The sequence below is a fragment of the Carcharodon carcharias genome, chromosome 3 (assembly GCF_017639515.1).
Source record: "Carcharodon carcharias isolate sCarCar2 chromosome 3, sCarCar2.pri, whole genome shotgun sequence".
NCBI classification, from domain to species: domain Eukaryota; kingdom Metazoa; phylum Chordata; class Chondrichthyes; order Lamniformes; family Lamnidae; genus Carcharodon; species Carcharodon carcharias.
In genome coordinates, this window is record NC_054469.1 from 222,735,684 (window position 1) to 222,758,153 (window position 22,470).

The 22,470-nt window shown below is 44.4% G+C and overlaps 1 protein-coding gene across 2 annotated transcripts in view; it reads right to left on the bottom strand.

Annotated features, from left to right (window-relative positions):
* Positions 1-12,882: 12,882 nt before the first annotated feature.
* Positions 12,883-22,470, bottom strand: part of drosha (drosha ribonuclease III) — a 159,217-nt gene continuing 149,629 nt past the window's right edge. For both annotated transcript variants that reach the window (XM_041184702.1, XM_041184701.1), the window contains one exon: positions 12,883-13,857. In XM_041184702.1, coding sequence (XP_041040636.1) covers positions 13,727-13,857 — 131 coding nt within the window. In that variant the 3' untranslated portion in view covers positions 12,883-13,726. The remainder of the gene's footprint in view (positions 13,858-22,470) is intronic.

Here is a 22,470-nt window from a genome sequence, read left to right on the forward strand (position 1 = left end):
CTCAGATGGGAAACTCAAGATCACAAACATATTATAGTCACTAATAAAGCCAATAGTTAATTCCAAAAAAGCTACTTTACCCAGAGAGTGCTGAGAATGTTGACCTTGCCACCGCATGGAGCGATTGAGGTGTTTAACATAGATGCATTTAGAAGAAAGCTAGATAAACACAAGGGAGGAATAAAAATCTATGCCGACAGGATGAAGTGAAGTAGGGTGGTAGTAGACTTATGCGAAGCATAAACACCAGCGTGGACCAGCTCAGCTGAATGGGATGTTTGTGTGCTGCACAGTTGAAAATTTGGTCACCAAGGAATTGATAAAAGAAACAAAGTGCTAAGGATCAGATTTCTTTGAAGGATGCCATTATATCCTTTGATTGCTGTGAGGAAGATGAGTTTGTCAGGGAGTCAGCAAATACAGATGCATATTACTGAAGTGTTAAAAATCTGGACCATTGATTAACCCATGACCCATATTTGGAGACCCTAATGTTGCTGCCTGGATTTAGATAATTTCTGCGCTGGCATCCGGTGCGCGTGCACTGACAGAATAATGCAGTACATAAATTCCACACTTGCTTACTGGATATATAATTGCCTTTTCTCTGCAGGTATGTTTAATTCATTTTGTTTTGTGACTTTTTGTGCGTTCAAATGAGTCACTTCCTCTACTACAATTTTCCCCAAGCATTTTCAACATCACCTTGGAATATGCTGACAGGAATCAGTTGCATGAAATACTGGAAGGCACCAGCCTTATCCTTTGGGGATAGAAAATGGAGGTTTCACAATTGGATTTTTAGAAACAGGCTTCGACATAACAAGCTGGTCCTCTAGTCACTGGTTTCCTTCGAGTTATTTCTTGGCTGCAGTGTGGCCTGATTATTTAATTAGGGAGATGTGACAAAACAGACTGAACATGGCTATTTTTGACAAATAATGAGAATGTATACATAGTATTAAAAACAGCTTAACCAAAAGCTTATCTTAATCACTTGACCCTGGTTTGTGAACAATCTTTTTAAACAATATAAAGGAGTGAGGTTGGCCTTGAGTGACTGTACGAAGTAGGCAATAGAAAATCACAGGCCTTATTGCAGCCCACCCAAATTCATTTTCCACTGACTTAAGAACATAAGAATATAAGAATTCGGAGCAGGAGCAGGCCATTCAGCCCCTCGAGCCTGCCCCACCATTTGATAAGACCACAGCTGATCTGATTGTCGCCTCTACTTTCCCCAGTGTCTCAAAACAAGCAAAAAGGCATAAACAGATGCAAGAGCTGTACTGATCACAAGGAAACTACTTCTAAGTAATTATTTCGTTAAAATGTTGGAAGTGGCAACAACTACCAGGAAATATGGCACACAAAAGCCACGAATGAAGTCTTCAAGGGCACGGGCCAAGCTAAAGGGCATTAGATAGTGGCTTCATGGAATCATTTGATATAACTGAGCATACCTTAAAAAGGGTTATGAAGTGTCTTGTTGGAAGTGTGGACTTGAGTCCTATGGCAGGAATTTTGTTCTGGGGTTGGGACCCCGACATCAGGATCATTTCCAGGTCCCGGCCCCGCACGGGGTTTTTGTTGGATTGGCCAATTAATGGCTAGAGGCCCCCCTCAATGTGGTATTAAGGACAGTGGGAGGGCTACCGACACCAGAGAGCCAATGGGAGGCCAATGCAGGTAAGGGGGAAGAGGGAGCCCACCCAGCTTCTATAAAATCTTTGAAAATGAAAAAGGGCCGGAGCTGCCATCGTTAGGGCAACGGTCTCCACAGAGACGCCTGCCACTGCAGCAATGGGCCTCAGCAGGGCAGGGAGGATGTCAACGTTACTCATGAGTGTTGGCCCCAGGATCTGCTGTAAGGAGGGCAACTCCTTCTGCTAGCCGTATTTCAGCTACTGCAGGGGCCGGCCTGCTGACCGGAGACTTGCAGCTGGTGGAGAGGCCCCTTAACAGGCCCTTCAATGGCTTCAGTTGGCTCCCTGCCACCTTGGGCAAGTTGGTGTCTCACTACCGAACTGGTCTCCAAGAAAATAATCCAGAGTCAGGACTGTGCCAACAACCAGCCATACTGGCCAGTAGTGGGAAACTCTGGCCTGTTCACTCCAGTGGGGTTCCAAAATTCTGCCCCTTGTTTTCTTCATTCTTTCAAGGGATGTGGGCATCGCTGGCAAGACCAGCATTTGTTGCCCATCCCTAACTGCCCTTGAATTGAGTGGCTTGCTAGGCCATTTCACAGGGAAGTTAAGAAGTTGCTGTGGGTTGGCTGTCATACATAGGCCTGACCAGGTGAGGGTGACAGATTTCCTTGCCTGAAGGACATTAGTGAGCCAGGTGGGTTTTGACAGCAATCGATGATAGTTTCATGGTCACCATTACCGATCAGGTTTCAATTTCAGATTTATTAATTAATTGAATTTAAATTCCACTGTCCGCCCTGGTGGGATTTGAATCCGTATCCTCAGAGCATTGGCCTGGAGTTCTGGATTACGAGTTCAGCGGTGTCAACATTATACCACCATCTCAATGGTTTAGAAACAATATTTTAGAAAGTTAGACCATCAGATCACAGTGCTTGTGTATTAAATAAAATGTTGACAAAACAAGTTATTACTACAATGACAATTTCCAACAAAAGAAACTTAACAGCAGTAATAAGACAATCCATGAGTTTTTACAGACACCTTAGAACAACAGTGAACATTGCCATGCATAAAGTGAGAACATTCTCTTTCACTCCATTCCCTCCGCAGAGGTCAAGGATACACTCAAAGTAACAGCCATGTAGTGGGAATCAGCGAACTGCAGCATTCGAGGAGGCAGTGTGCTGGAAACCCGAGTGTCCTCGAAAATAAGTGTCATATATTTTTGTCACTTTTCGCTCTTAACCAGAAGATACCGTTATTTCACAACGAAACACTTGACAAGGAAGACGCACTCGTACAAATTTGCTGTGACAAATCAGGACCAGCAAAGATCAGCATCGTACCGAATATCTTCTGCTTTATCTGAGAAATAACACTCAACAGATAAAGGAGTCAGTAAACACTTAGATAAGGTTTAATTAAGTGACTTGTAGAGCAAGAATGCAGAATTCATTTCAACAAACCTTTAAAGGTAGTGCAGCCATTACAAGACCACAATATGGTATCACAGTTAGGTTGATTTTTGGCAGCACGCAGTATCACATTGCATACCAATACTATAAATGTATATTTATACTTATGTGATAATTGTGTGCGCTTTGATGGCTGTTACTAGCAACACAGTCACAGCAAAGAAAGGTCATTCATCAAAAGCATACCAGGAACAATTAGATTTTTCAAATCACCAAAAAAATGGGAGGAAAATTAAATATTAAGAACTAAACAACATTTCTGTGTATATTTTTTGTTTTGCAAAGTCCATGAAGGAAACGATTTAACTGCAGCAGCGATAAAATTGCTCAATATTTTCTTTTCCACTTAGCAAACCAATCATCCTGGGTAAAAACAAAAACAACAACCCTTCGACAGAAGGGTCATGAGGACTCGAAACGTCAACTCTTTTCTTCTCCGCCGATGCTGCCAGACCTGCTGAGTTTTTCCAGGTAATTCTGTTTTTGTTTTGGATTTCCAGCATCCGCAGTTTTTTTGTTTCAATCATCCTGGGTGTTGGAGCAGAGGTCTCATAAAACTTAACGCTGATTGGATCAATATCTTTAAGCTACACTTTACCTTAAAGATAATGGAATATTTAAAAAAAAAAGGAAAATATAGATTACATACCTGGCATTATTCTCTTCATGAGCCTGTACACAGGAAAAAAAAAATCTAGTGGGCACTGGGAAAAAAACGTCTGGATAAGGCTGCTCACGATTCTGCCTTGCTATTTGAAAGATTCTCCATTATCTTCTGAACATGGAAATACATGACATAATAGTAAAACAGGGCACAGCATTTAAAAAAAAAACACAGGAACGCAGGAATACATAGATATCCTTTCATACTTGAAGGAACATGACGGAGCTGATTATGGAGTTAAGTCTTTAGAATGAAGACCCTGCTAGCTATGTAATGTTAAGAATTTTCAGGAGCAAGAAAACATCATTGGTTTACTCTGCTCGTTTCCCCATTTCAAGAATCAACCCCCAGTGACTTCACTTCCAACAACAAATTAAATTCAGCAATGCCGATGGAGAAAACATGCTTGCAAACAGCGTGCTTTAGATAGCACAACATCGTAGACCCAATGCTGCAACTCATATCCTCTGTCATCGATGGTTCCCTACCGTGAATATAAAATCGAACTTCATCCCATCTCTCTCTGGTAATGATTAGACTTGTTCATTTACACTGTCTGCTTCAATAGTCCCCTGATAGCTTATTACTTTCTTAGAATTCCCTGCTTGCTCCCACCTTCTGCATTTTTAAGTCTGTGTCCCACATCAGAGACCGGAGCACAAAATTTGGTTTGACGCTCCAGTGCATACAGAAGGAGTGCTGCTATGTTTTTTTTTAATTCATTCATGAGATGTGGGCACCCTGGCTAGGCCAGCATTTGTTGCCTATCTCTAATTGCTTTTGAGAATGTGGTGGTGAGATGCCTTCTTGAACCGCTGCAGGCCATGTGGTGTAGGTACACCCACAGTGCTGTAAGGTAGGCAGTTCCAGGATTTTGACCCAGCGACTGTGAAGGAACCGTGATATATTTCCAAGTCAGGATGGTGAGTGGCTTGGAGGGGAACTTCCAGGCGGCGGTGTTCCCTTGTGTCTGCTGCCCTTGTCCTTCTAGATGGTAGCGGCCATGGGTTTGGGAGGTGCTGCCTAAGGAGCCTTGGTGAGTTTTTGCAGTGCACCTTGTAGATGGTACACACTACTGCTACTGTGCATTGGTGATGAAGGGAGTGAATGTTTGTCAGCAGGGTGACAATCAAGTGTGCAGTTTGGTCCTGGGTGGTGTCAAGCTTCTTGAATGTTGCAGGAGCTGCACCCATCCAGGCAAGTGGAAAGTATTCCTTCACGCCCCTGACTTGTGCCTTGTAGATGGTAAACAGGCTTTGTGGGGTCAGGAGGTGAATTACTTGCTGCAGGTTCCTAGCCTATGGTCTGCTCTTGTGGCCACAGCATTTATATGGCTAGTCCAGTTCAGTACCTGGTCAATGGTAACCACCAAGAAGTTGATAGTGGGGAATTCAGTGACGGTAATGCCATTAATATCAAGGGGTGATGGTTAGGTTCTCTCTTGTTGGAGATGGTCTTTGCCTGGCACTTGTGTGGCACAAATGTTATTTGCCATTTGTCAGCTCAAGCCTGGATTTTGTCCAGGTCTTGCTGCATTTGGACATGAGTTGCTTCAGTATCTGAGGAGTCACAAGTGGTGCTGAGCATTTTGCAATCATCTGCGCTTCTGACCTTAGGATGGAAGGAAGGTCATTGATGGAGCAGCTGAAGATGGTTGGGCCTAGGACACTACCCTAAGGAACTCCTGCAGTGATGTCCTGGAGCTGAGAAGATTGACTTCCAACAACCACAACCATCCTCCTTTGTGTTGGGTATGACTCCAACCAGCAAAGAGTTTTCTCCTTGATTCCTATTGACTCCAGTTTTGCTAGGGCTCCTTGATGGCATACCCAGTCAAATGCTGCCTTGATGTCAAGGGCAGTCACTCTCACCTCATCTCTGGAGTTCAGCTCTTTTGTCCATGTTTGAACCAAGGCTGTAATGAGGTCATGAGCCGAGTGGCCCTGGCGGAACACAAACTGGGTGTCAATGAGCAGGTTATTGCTAAGCAATTGCTGCTTGATAGCACTGTTGATGATCCCTTCCATTACTTTACTGATAATCAAGAGTAGATTGATGGGGCGGTAATTGGACAGCTTGGATTTCTCCTGCTTTTTGTATACAAGACAAAGCTGGATGATTTTCCATATTGCCGGGTAGATGCCAGTGTTGTTGCTGTGCTGGAACAGCTTGGCCAGGGGTGCGGCAAGTTCTGGAGGACAAGTCTTCAATACTATTACTGGAATATTATCAGGTCCCACTGCCTTTGTATCCAGTGCCTTCAGCCATTTCTTAATATCACGTGGAGTAAATCGAATTGGCCGACAACTGGCATCTGTGATGCTGGGGACCTCTGGAGGAGACCGAGATGGATCAACCACTCGGCACTTCTGACTGAAGACTGTAGCAAATTATTCAGCCTTTTCTTTTGCACTGAAGTGCTGGCCTCCCCAATCATTGAGGATGGGGATATTTATGGCGCCTCCTCCAGCGAGTTGCTTAATTGTCCACCACCATTCACGGCTGGATGTAGCAGGACTGCAGAGCTTAGATCTGATCCGTTGGTTGTGGGATCGTTAGCTCTGGCTATCGTTTGCTGCTTTCACTGTTTGGCACGCAAGTAGTCCTGTGTTGTGGCTTCACCAGGTTGACACCTCATTTTTAGGTATGCCTGATGCTGCTCCTGCACTCTTCATTGAACCAGGGCTGATCCCTGGCTTGGTAGGAATGGCAGAATGAGGGATATGCCAGGTTATGAGGTTACAGATTGTGTTTGAGTATAATTCTGCTGTTATTGATGGCCCACAGCACCTCATGGCTGCCCAGTCTTGAGTTGCTAGATCTGTGCAAAATATATCCCATTTAGCGCGTTGGTAGTATCACAACATCCTATGGATGGTCCCTTCAATGTGAAGACAGGACATTGTCTCCACAAGGGCTGTGCGATGGTCACTGCTACCAATACTGTCATGGGCAGATGCATCTGTGGCAGGCAGGCTGGTGAGGATAAAGTTATGTTTGTCCTTCTCGTTGGTTCCCATACCACCTGTCACAGACCCAGTCTAGCAGCTATGTCCTTTAGGACTTGGCTAGCTCAGTCGGTGGTGCCACCGAGCCTCTCTTGGTGATCCCCCCACCCAATGTACATTCTGCACCCTTGCCACGCTCAGTGCTTCCTCCAAGTGGTGTTCAACATGAGGGAATACTGATTCATCAGCTGAGGGAGGGTGGTATGTGGCAATCAGCAGGAGGTTTCCTTGCCCATGTTTGTCCTGATGCCATGAGACTTCATGGGGTCCGGAGTTGGTGTTGAGGACTCCCAGTGCAACTTTATCCCATCTGTATACCACTGTGTCACCACCTCTGCTGGGTCTGTCTGCTAGTGGGACAGGACATACTCCAGGGCGATGGTGATAGCGTCTGGGACACTATCTGTAGGATGTGATTCCGTGAGTATGACTATGTCAGGCTATTGCTTGACTAGTTTGTGAGACAGCTCTCCCAATTTTGGCACAAGCCGCCAGATGTTACTGAGGAAGATCTTGCAGGGTTGATAGGGCTGAGTTTGCCATTGTCATTTCTGGTGCCTAGGTCAACACCAGGTGGTCCGTCCAGTTTCATTCCTTATTGACGTTTAGCGGCTTGATACAATTGAGTGGAAATTATAAGAGTCATTACTTTGGGTCTGGAGTCACACGTAGGCCAGACCAGGCAGATTTCCTTCCTTAAAGGGCATTAGTGAACCAGGTGGGTTTTATCGTTTCATGGTCATCATTTGACTCTTAATTCCAGATACTTTAAAATTCAAATCCACCATCTACCGTGGCAGAATTCAAACCCGGGTCCCCAGAGCCTTACCTGGGGTTTCTGGATTAGTAGAACAGTGACAATACCACTATGCCATCACCTCCCCAAAGTGTCAGAGGTTTTTTGGATTCGATATTAAACTGAAGCTCCCTTTGCCTTCTCAAGTGGATCTTCAAGATCCCATGGCACTATTTTAAAAAAGAGCAGGGAAGGTGTCCTCACTGCCCTGCACAATATTTATACCTAAACCTACATTACAAAGGCAGTATTATCACCTTGCTGTTTGTGGGAGCTTGCTGTGCAAAAATTGGCTGCCGCTTTTCCTGTAACAGTCGCTACATTGCAAAAGCTCTTCATTGGCAGTAACTTTGGGCATCCCGATTTAATGAAATGCAGGCCTTCCTTTCTTTATAGAATCTGACAAGACAGAAGAGGGCCATTTGGCCCATCATGCCTGTGCTGGCTCTTTGAAAGAGCTATCCAATTACTGTAGTCCCATGTCCCTGCTCTTTCCTCAAAGCCCACCACTGTTTCCTGGTGGTTGCCTTAGATTGTTCTTCTTTCATCATTTTCTCCAACTATAGTTCTGTCTATTACCAGACCAAAGAAAGAGGTTGGGTCTTGTGTGCAATAACCATAAGGGCTGGAATTTAATATAAAGGTGGTGTCCCTGCCCCCAACCTAAAAGTTGGGGATGATCCAGCCCGTGCCTGGCTAGGTCACCTCACACCAATTTTACGGCCAGGATAAAATTTCCACTCCCTTCTGGAGGGAGGGCCCCCTTCCTAGAGCTGCCCGCCAATCCAATTGCAGGTAGAGCCCTAATCCCAGCAGCGCCACCGGAAACAGTGGCCACTGCTGGGACTTCAGGCAGTTCCCGAGCAGGGTCGTCGCTGGAGGGCGGACACCACGTTAAGTGGGGTTTGCTGGGACCAGGCTGGCAGACCCCAGCGAGCGGAGTCAATGCTGGCACGGGGAGGGTATGGGGGTGAACCCACAGGATCAGGCAGCACCATGGAGGTGGGGGTGGGGGGCCTCTGTTGGGCACAGGCTGTCTGAACACCGAGCCCATGGGCAGGACCCTAGGCAACTTTGCCATTTAACATTGGTTCCTCTATTTCAAAGGTTTTCTGGCAAGTTCCTCTAGTGAGAGGACAACCTGCCAAATTCGAAGTTAGCCGAGTTAAATATTAAACCAATTGTTACATCTTGTGAGTCTCCTGTGCAAATGAACATCTTAGAACAACACCTTATTCATGATCATCCCTACATGACTCCATTGGGTAAGGGAGCTTAGAGAAATGCTGAGATTGTGAAAGGGTGCTTTCTAAATACAAATTCTTTCTTTCCAGATTCAACCTGTTGGGATTACAATCTTCAGCCACAGCATTTTAGGGGAAAAGGTTTGCAGGAAGATGGTTGTAAGAAATGCTCGAGCATTCGAGCAAATGTCAACATTTCCCAAGACAGGTGAAAGTTCATGGCTTTGTGGAGGAGTCTGACCCTGGAGCATTCTCATCCTCATGTTGAGGCTGATTCACTATTGAAGCCCAGAATCCATTGAATCTGCTAGCAGACTACGATGGAGCTACTCATCTGTAAATATGCTTAAGTTACATATTTGTAACAATTCAATTAATGGGCATGTTGATTTTATGTACGCAAGGCAAACATTGGCAGTGCATTTTCCATTGTGGTTTTCATGAACCAGCTGACAGTCTACTATATTTTTAGTTTTTCTAGGGATGTGGGCGTCGCTGGCTGGGCCAGAATTTATTGCCCATCACTAATTGCCCTCGCAAAGGTGGTGATGAGCTGCCTTCTTGAATCGCTGCAGTCCATGTGGTGTAGGTACACCCACAGTGCTGGTAATGAGAGAGTTCCAGGATTTTCACCCAGCAACAGTGAAGGAACAGTGATACGTTTCCAAGTCGGGATGGTGAGTGGCTTGGAGGGGAACTTCCAGCTGGTGGTGTTCCCAAGCACCTGCTGCCCTAGACCTTCTAGGTGGTAGAGATCATGGGTGTGAATGGTGCTGTCAAAGAAGGTTTGCTGCAGTGTATCTTGTAGATGGTACACACTGCTGCTACTGAGTCGTTGGTGGAGGAAGTGAATGTTTGTGGATGTGGTGTCAATCAAGTGGGCTGCTTTGTCCTGGATGGTGTCAAGCTTTTTGAGTGTTGTTGGAGATGCACTCATCCAGGCAGGTGGACAGTATTCAATAATACTCCTGGCTTGTGCCTTGCAGATGGTGGACAGGCTTTGGAGAGCCAGGGGCTGAGTTACTCACTGCAGAATTTTCAGCCTCTGGCCTGCTCTTGTAGCCGCAGTATTTATATGGAATCATTCTGTCAAAGTGAGGTGGAAAAATCATAATTGCTGCCACAAACCACTTGAAGAATTTAGTCTAAATCCAAAACAAAAAGATTCTTGGAAACCTGAAGGATTGGATAACCTTGCAGAAGAATTAATTTCTTTCACACCAAGTTCGACTTGTAAACAATTATCACGGCCATCACTTTTTTTCAAAAATAATGGAAGATCCTTGAATTTTTCTTGCATTTAGGTTAACACAATGTTGAGCAGAGCCTATCTGGCACTGTAGATCTTGCTTGGCATTCCATGTGTGACAGGCAATCTCTTCAGTGAGGTAAGAATGCAGGCTCTGTAGTGGAGAGCTAAACGTCTTTCCACAGTCGTGTTTTCACCAGGCACAACAGTAATTTCTCAACACTGGGAGACAATCCCCTTAATCCTAGATCACTCAGGCAGACAGAAAAAAAGATTCTGTGCATCCAGCCACATGGTTAAAACTATAAGTGACTGAACACCTCTTAACTCTTCATATCAGATATTCCAAGCTAATGTGTGGCAGTAAAAAACTGTACAGATGGTATAGTGACAAGTCAGGCAGATTTTCCAGCACCTTGATATTAAACTGCTGTTAGATCGTGTGAGTCTCCTGTGCATATTAGATTTATGATCTATCCTTCTTTTAAGAGTACTTCTTTAATCTGCTTCTATAAGCAGCATTGGAAAGGTTGTGTTGTTCTGAATGTAACAGATGGACTGGGTGTACCCGCTGGTCATTAACATTTCAGAAAAGCACATACAGCCTACATTTTAATCTTACAAGAACTGGGAGGTATGTGATACGCCAAGTCACCCTACAATTAGGAAATTAACTTAGTCATGTTCAAGGTTCACTTCACAGAGACAGAAGGAGCTGGGGGGAGGGAGCGATGGGGTTGAGGACTGTGGTACATCTTCTGCAATAGTGTACACCGGGTGTCGAATGGGCTTTCCCATCCCACATCTCTCCCATTTTCAGTTGCATTGTTGCAATCAATAGAAACAACATAGGGGAGAGAGGTAAAGTGAGCTCCCAGTTCGACAGCATTGCATTACTTCACAGAGGGAAAATTAACCACCTTCCAGAGAGATTCCAAATTCTCCAAAGCAAAGCAGGGGATAGGAGTGGGACCTGCAAAAGCAAAAAGCGCTGCACAATTTCTTGGGAAATTAGACTCAATGTTAAGATTAATCTATTGTACTCATTGATTCCACAATAGCTATTTAGGAATACACAGAGGTAGATGTTTGAATCTCCACCTGGACAGCGTACAGTCTGCTGTAGAAACACTGATTTGTGGCGATAAAAACTGAGCAGGTTCCATAAAGGCCTGTGATCCACTCCATCAGATGACTGCCCAGATGATAAAGATGCAAATCTGCCCCACTGGTTCCAAGTCAGATTGTTAACTGGCAGGGCCATCAGTGTGCCAACACAGTCAGTTTCTGAAGGGAACGGCATACTTTCTCAATTAGCAGTCCGTCTCCTCGCTTGGGTGATATTGGGTTTCTCACCATCATGGGTGCCGAGGTGAAGCTAAAGCAGGGGGGGGTGGGGGAAGTTGCTTATCAGGCGAATAGCTTTAGGAAAATGACGGCTTATTCAGGGGAAGGAAGCAAAATATTGCAGATGCTGGAAATGCTCAGCAGGTCAGGGGGTGAGAGGAACAGAGTTTCAGGCCGATGGCCTTTCATCAGGACTGGGAAAAGTTTGAGATGTAATAAGTTTCGGGCAAGGGAAAGAGGGAAGAGTGAGAAAAAAAGAGAAAAAAAAAACAAAGAGAGGTTGGTGATAGGGTGGAAGACAGGAGAGATTGAATGACAAGAGTTGGTGCGCAAGGACAAAGGGGAGTGGCAGTGGGACAAGTAAAGAAACAAAAGATGTGTTTAAGTGAAACAAATTTTGAAGGGGAATAGCTTCTTCACCTTCAAGACAAAAAGGCCCCCTTTTGTTCAGCCTTACCTTCCATTTCAAATCATTAGTCCCAACTAAATCACTGCATAAGCCTGGTGGCACAGAACATAGTAATCTTAAGAGTATTGCAGCAGCTTAATGGCATCATGCACAGTGGGGAATATACAGCTCCATGTACATCTGACAAATTGATTAACATACAGCAATAACATGCAACAAAATTGTTGCGAAAACACAGGCAACAATGACTTTCAAAGGAAGCTGGTTTCATCTAGATTGGGCTGGTTAATGTGCAAATCTTGTTTGCTTGAAAATGTCAGATATGTCAAAATGTTTAATATGCGTCCTGAAACTCGCCTCGCAGTTTTACACTGAAGTAAAAATCGTGCCAGATGCCTGTTAATATGCACAGCTAATTGTCAAATTACCATACGCGGGCCACCAGGAGGTCACAAAGGGTCACCGGGAGCACTTATCAGAATTCTGATTTGAAATTTCTCCTTCTCCTCCTCCACTCGCTGCTCTGAATCAAAAAGATCAAACCTTTCTACATCGAAAAAAAGATATGTGAAAAAAATTCTCTGAATCATAAAACTGCAAATAAGCTTATTTTCTTTTTAAGTTCCAACTTCCATCTTCTTTAAGGCTCAGCTCTTTAGCAGAGTGAATTACCCTCACCCCCCCGCCCCCTCCAAGGACATTTGACAAAAATTCAGGAAACTCAACAAACGCTATTAAGGTGTTAACATTTTGACAAGTTATTTGTAAAAATACATAATCTGACTGAGTGAGTAGTAGACTTCTCACAGGAAACCTTATTTAAAAAACAGCTTGTGTGAAAATAATTGTGTTTGGAGGCAGGATCATTGCTTTGTGTGAAATCCTTTGAGAATAAAGTCAGTGCAGAGTCCTAAACAAACTTGCAGGTTTGTCTTGCAGACTTGTTACAACAGAATTTGAACATATTAAGTAGAAAGACATTGACTAGCTGAAGCAAACTCAAATTTTGCGAAGACATAGTAACTCTAGGTGTTCCAGTTGATCTTACAAGCATTGATTTAATCATATTGATGAACACATCAGTGTAACGAACCACTTCTTAGTTAGGATACATTTAACTTCAGGGTAAATGTGTAAAAAGTAAACAATACTAAATCCTGATTTAAGCATAGAATGTTCTCTGTTCATTTAATAAGTTCAACTCCACAGTTAGATTCCAATTACAGGTAGCAGCACATCTTAAAATTATTACCTATGCCAAACATTCTCTGCTGTATGTATTTATACCAAGTGATGCAATCGAATGACTCAATAGGGCATGGTACAAAGACTTCCACTCATTGTACCAACTAGAGGAAACCTGATCAAAAGCACAGTTTTTCTTTGCAAGCTGCTTGCATTCCATCTAAGCTCAGTGGTGGTCCCATAAAGAGTTGTTTTTCTGGTTAGTGAAAAGGAGGTATTTTATTGATCTATCATAAGTAAGGTGTTACAAAGTTCAAATCGCACAAGTGATACTTCAAAAACCTTCTTGCATAAAATAAAAACAACAGGCTTGAAAAGAAATTCGGCTGCTTTGAAAATCAAAGCTACAAATGTACAAGAGCGGAACCAAATAATTAAAACTAAAATAAAATGCATTTAAATATACATTTAAATAGTTTGAGACAAATCGCCCCACCATTGCAATGCTTTCTCTGCAGGGCTATGAGCTTCATACCTCATTACTAGGAATGGAACATCATCTCTTGATCTTGCTGCACACATTTCATGGCTCTTCATTCACTTTCACATTAGAAATAGGTTATGTCCCCAAAGGCAGACGTGGCTGGAATTGCAGTTGTTTAAGAAGGTAAATATGCCACGGTTTTCATGTACTCGTTTATTTTCTGCTCTCCTCGGTCTCACTGGGATCCTTCTCCTGTCGCTCTCTTTCCCGCCTCATTTCTCTCAACTCCTGTCTGTATTTCCGCTCAATGAAGCGCTTCTGATGGGCCATCTGGGGGAAGTTATCTGGTGCAAGGAGGAAATATTTTATTAATGAACTATACCCTGTAGTGCTTCAAGAATGTTACACTGAGATTGCAACAAGAAAGAATCCACTCAAAAATATATAAAAAGGAGCACTGAAAATAAATCTAGGGCAATTTGTTTGCAGCTGAAGGCATTTGTGAAACAGGTCAAAACTGGTTAAATGTCGAGGCCACAGGTCATTGAGAAAAGGCTGGGTCAGCAAGCAGGTGGGGGAGGGCATGCAATGACAAGGAAAAACTACTTCTGGAATAAGCCCCCACCACCCTTGGTCACAAAGAGGGGGAGACAACGGAGTAGTGGTATTGCTCCTGCACTAGTAATACAGGGACCCAGGGTAATTCTGTTCCAATTTTGTTGAAGGGTCATGAGGACTCGAAACGTCAATTCTTTTCTTCTCCGCCGATGCTGCCAGACCTGCTGAGTTTTTCCAGGTAATTCTGCTTTTGTTTTTTGACCCAGGGTAATGCTCTGCGGACCAGGGTTCGAATCCCACCACCACAGATGGTGAAATTTGAATTCACTAAAGTCTAAATGACAAAACTATCGTTGATTGTTGTGAAACCCATCTGCTTTAAGGAAGGAAATCTGCCATCCTGGACCAACAGCAGAGTTGTACTTGAACACAATCTGTAACCTCATGGTCTAGCGTATCTCCCACTCTACCATTACCATCAAGCTAGGGGATCAACCCTGGCTCAATGAATGCAGGTGGGGGGGAGTGGTGGCATGCCAGGAGCAGCACCCGGCACACCTAAAAATGAGGTGTGAAGCTATAACACAGGACTATTTGCATGCCAACCAGCATAAGCAGCAAGCGATAGACAGGGCTAAGCAAATCTGCAACCAACGGATCTAGATCTAAGCTCTGCAGTCCTGCTACATCCAGTTGTCAATGGTGGTGGACAATTAAACAACTCACTGGAGGAGGCAGCTCCACAAATATCCCCATCCTCAATGATGGGGAACCCAGCAAAAGATAAGGCAGAAGCATTTGCAACAATCTTCTGCCAGAAGCGTAAAATGGATGATCCATCTTGTCCTCTTTCAGAGGTCTCCAGCATCACAGATGCCAGTCTTCAGCCAATTCAATTCACTCCACGTGATATCAAGAAATAGCTGAAGGCACTGGATACTACAAAGGCTGTGGGCCCTGACAATATTCTGGCAATAGTACTGAAGACTTGTGTTCCAGAACTTGCCGCACCCCTAGCCAAGCTGTTCAGTACAGCTACAACACTGGCATCTACCCGGCAATGTGGAAAATTACCCAGGTATGTCCTATGCATAGAAAACAGGACAAATCCAACCCAGTCAATTACCACCCCATCAGTCTATTCTCCATTATCAGTAAAATGATAGAAGGAGTCATCAACTGTGCTATTAAGCAGCACTTGGTTAACAATAATCTGCTCACTGATGCCCAGTTTGGGTTCCGCCAGTGCCACTCAGCTCCTGACCTCATCATTGGTTCAAACATGGACAAAACAGCTGAACTCCCAAGGTGAGGTGAAGTGACTGTGCTTGACATCAGAGGAGCATTTGATTGAGGGTGTGGCAACAAGGAGACCCAGCAAAACTGAAGTCAATGGGAATCAGGGGGAAAACTCTCCGCTGGTTGGAGTCATACCTAGCACAAAGGAAGATGGTTGCAGTTGTTGGAGATCATTTCAGCTCCAGGACATCACTGCAGGAGTTCCTCAGGGTAGTGTCCTAGGCCCAACCATCTTCAGTTGCTTCATCAGTGACTTTCCTTACATCTTAAGGTCAGAAGTGGGGATGTTTGCAGATTATTGCGCAATGTTCAGCACCATTTGTGACTCTTCAGATACCGAAGCAGTCCTTATCCGAATGCAGCAAGACCTGGACAATATCCAGGCTTGGGCTGACAAGTGGCAAGTAACATTCACACCACACAAGGCTGGGCAATAACAATCTCTAACAAGAGAGAATCTAACCATCGTCCCTTGACATTCAATGGCATTAGCATCACTGAATCTTCCACTATCAACAACCTGCCGGGGGGTGGCGTGTTAACATTGACCAGAAACTGAACTGGACTAGCCATATAAACATAGTCACTACAAGAGCAGGTCAGAGGCTAGGAACTCTGCTGTGAGTAACTCACCTCCAGACTCCCCAAAATCTGTGTACCATCTACAAGGCACAAGTCAGGAGTGTTTGAATACTCTCCACTTGCTTGGACGAGTGCAGCTCCCACAACACTCAAGAAGCTTGACACCATCCAAGACAAAGCAGCACACTTGAGTGGCACCCCATCCACAAACATTCACTCCCTCCACCACTGATACACACTGGCAGCAACGTGTACCACCTACAAGATGCACTGCAGGAATTCACCAAGCCCCCTTAAACACTACCCTCCAAACCCATGACTGCTACCACCTAGAAGGACAAGGGTAACAGACACTTGGGAATACCACCACCTGGAAGTTCCCCTCTAAGCCACTCACCATCCTGACTTGGAAATATATCGCTGTTCCTTCACTGTCCCTGGGTCAAAATCCTGGAACTCCCTCCCTAACAGCACTGTGGGTGTACCTACACCACATGGAGTGCAGTGGTTCGAGGCACCTCACCACCACCTTCTCAAGGGCAATGGGAGATTAGCAATAAATGCTGGCCTTACCGGTGAAGCCCACATCCCGTGATGAATAAAAAATACCGAGGAAGGCATTGGCATAGCAGAAATGCCACTGGACTAGTAATCCAGAGGCCCAGGCTATTGTTATGGGAACACGGATTTAAATCCCACCAAGGCAGCTGGTGGAACTTAAACTCAAGTAATAAAGCAGTCGTGGTGACCATGAAACTCGTATTGATTGTCACAAAACCCATCTGCTTCACTAATGCCCTTTAGGGAAGGAAATCTGCCATCTTTACCTGGTCTGGCCCACAGTGGCTCCAGACCCACAGCCATGTGGCTGACCCCGGATTGCCCTCTGAAATGGCCTGGCAAGTCCATCAATTCTAGGCCAGTTAGGAATCAGCAAAAAAGATGACCTTGCCTGTGACGCTCATATCCCATGAAATAAAACCTTCCCTCCAACTTATTAATTTTTTGGAGTGTGCAGGAGATTTATTTAAAGGGGCAACTTGTGTGCACAGGATGCTTTGTGGCCGTGCAGCTGAGCAGAAACCTAACTCTCAGCAATCCACACAAAGGCATAAAAACAGGAGCTTCATCAAGTGACCCAATGACATTCCTACAACTTTTATTGGGCAGGCTGTTAACAGATGAGGAAGACTGCCTCTTCGCTGAATGCATTACTTGATACTCTGCCTCATATATTTGCTGCAGCAAACTGTTACACCACCAGCAACAGTAGTTAAGAAACACAATTGTGGAATAATTTTTATAATAAGGCAGACGCAAATGACCTTCGAATGTTCTCAAGGATCTGAAAAGATCTACAGGTTTAAGGTTAAACACTCTTATTCATATCTGGTGGTTGCAGAGCTACAGTGGTAGATGTGTGTGTGTGTGTGTGTGTGTGTCTGTGTGTGTGTGAAGTAAGGGAGCTTGGCAGGGTGGATGCTGAAAGGATATTTCCCCTTGTGAGAGAGACTAGCACAGTTTAAGAATAGGGGGTCTCCCATTTAAGACGGAGATGAGTTTTTTCCTTCTCTCAGGGGGTTTGAGTCTCTGGAACTCTTTTCCCCAGAGGGCAGTAAACGCAGGGTCATTGAATATTTTTAAGGGGGATCGATCCTTGACTAAAAAGGGAGTCAAACAGTATCAGGGGTGGGCAGGATAGTGGTGCTGAGGCCACAATCAGATCAGCTATGATCTTACTGAATGACGGAGTTGGGGCCGAATGGCCTAGTACTGCTTCTAATACGTACGTTCGTATCCATGTTACTGGCTTACCAATCTGATTCTATAAACCAAATTTCTTTCTCTCTCTCTAAACATATGTAAGTATATCCATCTGGCATATGACATGCAATTTCTGCCCAAAACCCTTACTTTCTGTTGTCATGCATTTGTGACATTGTAATTGTCTCCAGCAACATTTTCAATTGAATTTTGCCATGTCAACAGTCATGGTGTAATTGACTCTTCCCACCAGATGGCACTGTTTGAAGTTTCTCCATACTCGTTCACTATCTTGTACCTTGGATGAGCAGAACTTTCTTTCAACTAAATACTGAACACCAAAACCATTGTCTTTGTCTACATGTCACCGTCCCCACGACAAATTCTGCTCCCTGGCTAGAAGGTTTAAGTCCCACTCCAGAGACTTGAGCCTAAAAATCTAGGCTGACACTCGAGTGCTGTACTGAGGGACCGCTTCAGATGAGACATTAAACCAAGGTCGTGTCTGCACTCTCTGTGGAATAAAAGATCCTATTACAGTATTTTGAAAAAGAGAAGGGAAGTTATCCCCTGTATAAGACCATAAGACATAGGAGCAGAAATTAGGACATTTGGCCCATCAAGTCTGCTCCGCCATTCAATCATGGCTGATAAGTTTCTCAACCCCATTCTCCCGCCTTCTCCCCGTAACCTTTGATCTCCTTACCAATCAAGAACCTATCTATCTCGGTCTTAAATACACTCAATGACCTGGCCTCCATAGCCTTCTATGGCAATGAATTCCATAGATTCACCACTCTCTGGCTAAAGAAGTTTCTCCTCATCTCTGTTCTAAAAGGTCTTCCCTTTACACTGAGGCTGTGCCCTCGGGTCCTAGTCTCTCCTACTAATGGAAACATCTTCCCCATGTCCACTCTATCCAGGCCTTTCAGTATTCTGTAAGTTTCAATCAGATCCCCCCTCATCCTTCTAAACTCCATCGAGTATAGACCCAGAGTCCTCAAACGTTCCGCATATGTTAAGCCTTTCATTCCTGGGATCGTTCTCGTGAAACTCCTCTGGACCCTCTCCAGGGCCAGCATATCCTTCCTGAGATACGGGACCCAAAATTGCTCACAATATTCTAAATGTGGTCTGATCAGAGACTTATAAAGTCTCAGCAGCACATCCCTGCTTTAATATTCTAGTCCTCTCAAAGTAAATGCCAACATTGCATTTGCCTTCCTAACTACCGACTCAACCTGCAAGTTAACCTTAAGAGAATCCTGGACTAGGACTCCCAAGTCCCTTTGCGCTCCAGATTTCTGGACTCTCTCCCCATTTAGAAAATAGTCTATGTCTCTATTCTTCCTACCAAAGTGCATGACCTCACATTTCCCCACGTTGTATTCCATCTGCCGCTTCTTTGCCCATTCTCCTAACCTGTCCAAATCCTTCTGCAGCCTTGCTGCCTCCGCAATACTACCTGTCCCTCCACCTATCTTTGTATCATCTACAAACTTAGCCAGGATGCCCTCAGTTCCTTCATCTAGATCATTAATGTATAAAGTGAAAAGTTGTGGTCCCAACACTGACCCCTGCAGAACTCCACTAGTCACTGGCCGCCATCCTGAGAAGGCCCCCTTATCCCCATTCTCTGCCTCCTGCCAGACAGCCAATCTTCTATCCATGCTAGTACCTTGCCTCTAACACCATGGGCTCTTATCCTGGCTGATTTTGAAATGCAGTCTTTGATATGATCAACAGCACCATCTTTCCCTAACGTGCATCTTCTGTCGTCCAGTTCAGTGGGATTCCCTTCGTTTGGTTCCATTTTTGCATAACCTATTGGAGCTAAAACATTTCTAGTCATGGTTTCGCTTTCTGACTTGCAGCCGTCCATTTCAATACCTTAGGAGTCAATTTTTGTCTGATCTCTGTAAGCACCTTGGGGTGTCTTATGCTTTAAAAGGCACCTTATAAATGCAAGTTGTTGTTTTTATTGTTGTCGTGAATGAATTTGCCGAGGTCATGTCCAACCCCCAATTTAACCCAATCCAATTGTCGACACATTTTCTTTCTTCTAAAAGACTTTGAAGTAAGACTTTCATTTGTCCTGCACCTTTCACAATCTGAAGACTTTGCAAAGCATTTCGTAGTTAACAGTGTTTCTGATGTCCAGTCACTGTCCTAGGAAACACAGGGGCCAATTGGCACAAAGCAAGCTCCCACAAACAGCAACATGATAACGGCCAGACAACCTGTTTCATTGACGTTGATTGAGGGATGGAAACTGGCCAGGACACAGGGGATAACTCCCCTGTTCTTCTTCGAAATAAGGCAATGGGATCTTTTATTGAACCAGAGAGAGCAGCCAGGGCCTCAGTGTAATGTCCTATCTGAAAGATGGCACCTCTGGTAGTGCAGCATGCCCTCAGTACCACACTGGAGTGTCAGCCTAGATTTATGCTCTCTGGATTTGGATTTCAACCTACAATCTTCTGACTTGGAGGGTACTGCCAGCTGAGTCAGTGTTAACATAGATAGAGTTCCTGATATTGCATCCTCCCTGGCTTTAGTATTAGTTACATGCCCGCACCCTGCACCCCCGGCCTGGCCAGCTCCATTGCAGGGATAGGCATGTCCTTGTTCCTTTGCAATTTCCATGGAGTCAGGCTGCATTTTCACTGAGCCATTGTTCAGGACACCTCAGAGATGGTGTGAGCCATAGTCTGTATGAGGGGACCTTTTAAAAGGTATAGTCAAACAATCCTCCTCATGGCCCACATGCCAAATTATATCTCCCACCCATCTCCTATGGCCACTCAAGCCCCATGCCAAGCTATGTCCCCCACTCACCCACAATAGCCCCTCATTCCCCCCATGTCAAGGTATGTCCCCTACCCACCTCTTATGGCCCCTCATGCCAAGCAATGGCATTTCCATGCCCGTTCATACATTATACATTGTTTAGAACCAATGAATCTGATAGTGACAATAGCATGTGCAAAAAAAAGGCTTTAAAAAGTCATTCATTGATAACTTTCCACTTTCTTTAAAGAAAAACTCCTTTTTAAATACAGGCCAATAAAAGTCTAAATAAAACTCTAATGGGTTTCTGGGCTCTCAGTCAAGGTTGCATAAGAGGCTTGATTTAGCGGCCAGATATCCATTAGATTATTGAAACATCTGAGTCTCAGGGGAAACATTGTTTGATTGACAGCTCCAGGTCAATTGCTGTTAATAGCACAATGGTTATTTACACAAGATAAAGAGGTTTCAAGTGCTTACAGGTTCTGGTATTGACACTTTAAAGGGTCTGAATGATTAACACTCTTATTGGCCTGTAGTAAAAAGGAGTTTTTTTTTTAAAAAAGAAAGTGGAAAGTTACGAATGAATGAATGACTTTTTTTAAAAAAGCCTTTTTTTTACAAATCCTTTGGTTACTACAGTTTGTTGGTTCTATACTGTGTACAGTGGGTGAAAGCATATGGAAGCGCCATAGGTTTGCATGGAGGTCATGTGGGGCCACAGGGGGTGAGTGGAGGACATATCGTGGCATGAGGGTACAGGTGGCCATAGAAGGTGAGTAGGAGGGCAGGAGGTGGCATGGATGGGGCATGGGAAGTGTGTGGGAGTGTGAGGGGTGAGGGCTAGAGAACCCGACTATTTTCACAAGTTCTAATGTCGGGTGAAAGCTAAAGGCAAATAGATTAGACTGACAGTATGGAAACTGCTTGGAAAGACAGCATCCCAAAGTATGAAACATCAAATGTTAAAACATCTTATAAAGGACAAAATCCAGGCAGGGTCACGAGTGCTTACAAGTGACAACAGAGATCGTATCGGAGAAATTACCAAAACCTGCTAAATATGGAGAAGCTTTTCTTTGGAAATTTGCAGCTCTGACTCTAATTCAAATTCACACAAGACAAACGGTAAAGTTTAGCTCGGTGGGGGTTCTCTGCTATTAGTTTTCTCCTAAATAAATTAACATTTGTCAAGGCGGTAGAAACGTTATTCAGTTCCACATACATTACAAAATAAGCCTCATATAGACACTAGTGTTCAGGAGACAGAAAGGGCAACACGCACAGTCTGGATGCGTGGGAAGACTGATTGTTTTTTTGCCTATCAAGCTGCATAAGTGAGGTCGGGGGAGAATTTAACCAGGAGAATTGGGAGGTCGCTAAAGAGTTTCCAGCACCTGTAGTATTTTTGCTTTCTGCTTGATTCACTGCCACCTTTTTCCAAGGTTGGCCAACTGGAAGAAGTTCTACTCTTCTCTCCAAAGTTTGTTTGTCCCTCTCACTCTGTATACCTGTGTTCAAAGTTCCCCAGCCTGACATGTTAACCCGATCTTCCCACCCGTCCACTGCTGCTGCCCGATGTGCTGGGTGTTGCTGACAGTCCCTGGTTTAATTTCCGAGCTCCCAGCCTCTGCAGAATTTTAGGTGTTTTAGGTGAAGTTGCAGACTCCAGCATGGGGTGGAGATACAACTGGTCGTTTTTTAAAATCTTGCTGCATAAGTGACGAAGAAGTGAGAATTGAAAGTTATATTTGGTTGGGCGATAACACACTTGGTTTCCTTAAATCTGTTGAACAAAGCTGTGCCAGGATTTCAAAAGGGGCCAGCAGGAGAGGTTGTTCAAACTAAAGCACAAGTGCTTAAACTTTCACGATAGTTAACTTCCCACTGCTGCCAGTTTTCGCAAATAACTTCAAATGCTTTTTTCAACCACACACTCGTGCTCTCACACATGCACCCATCCT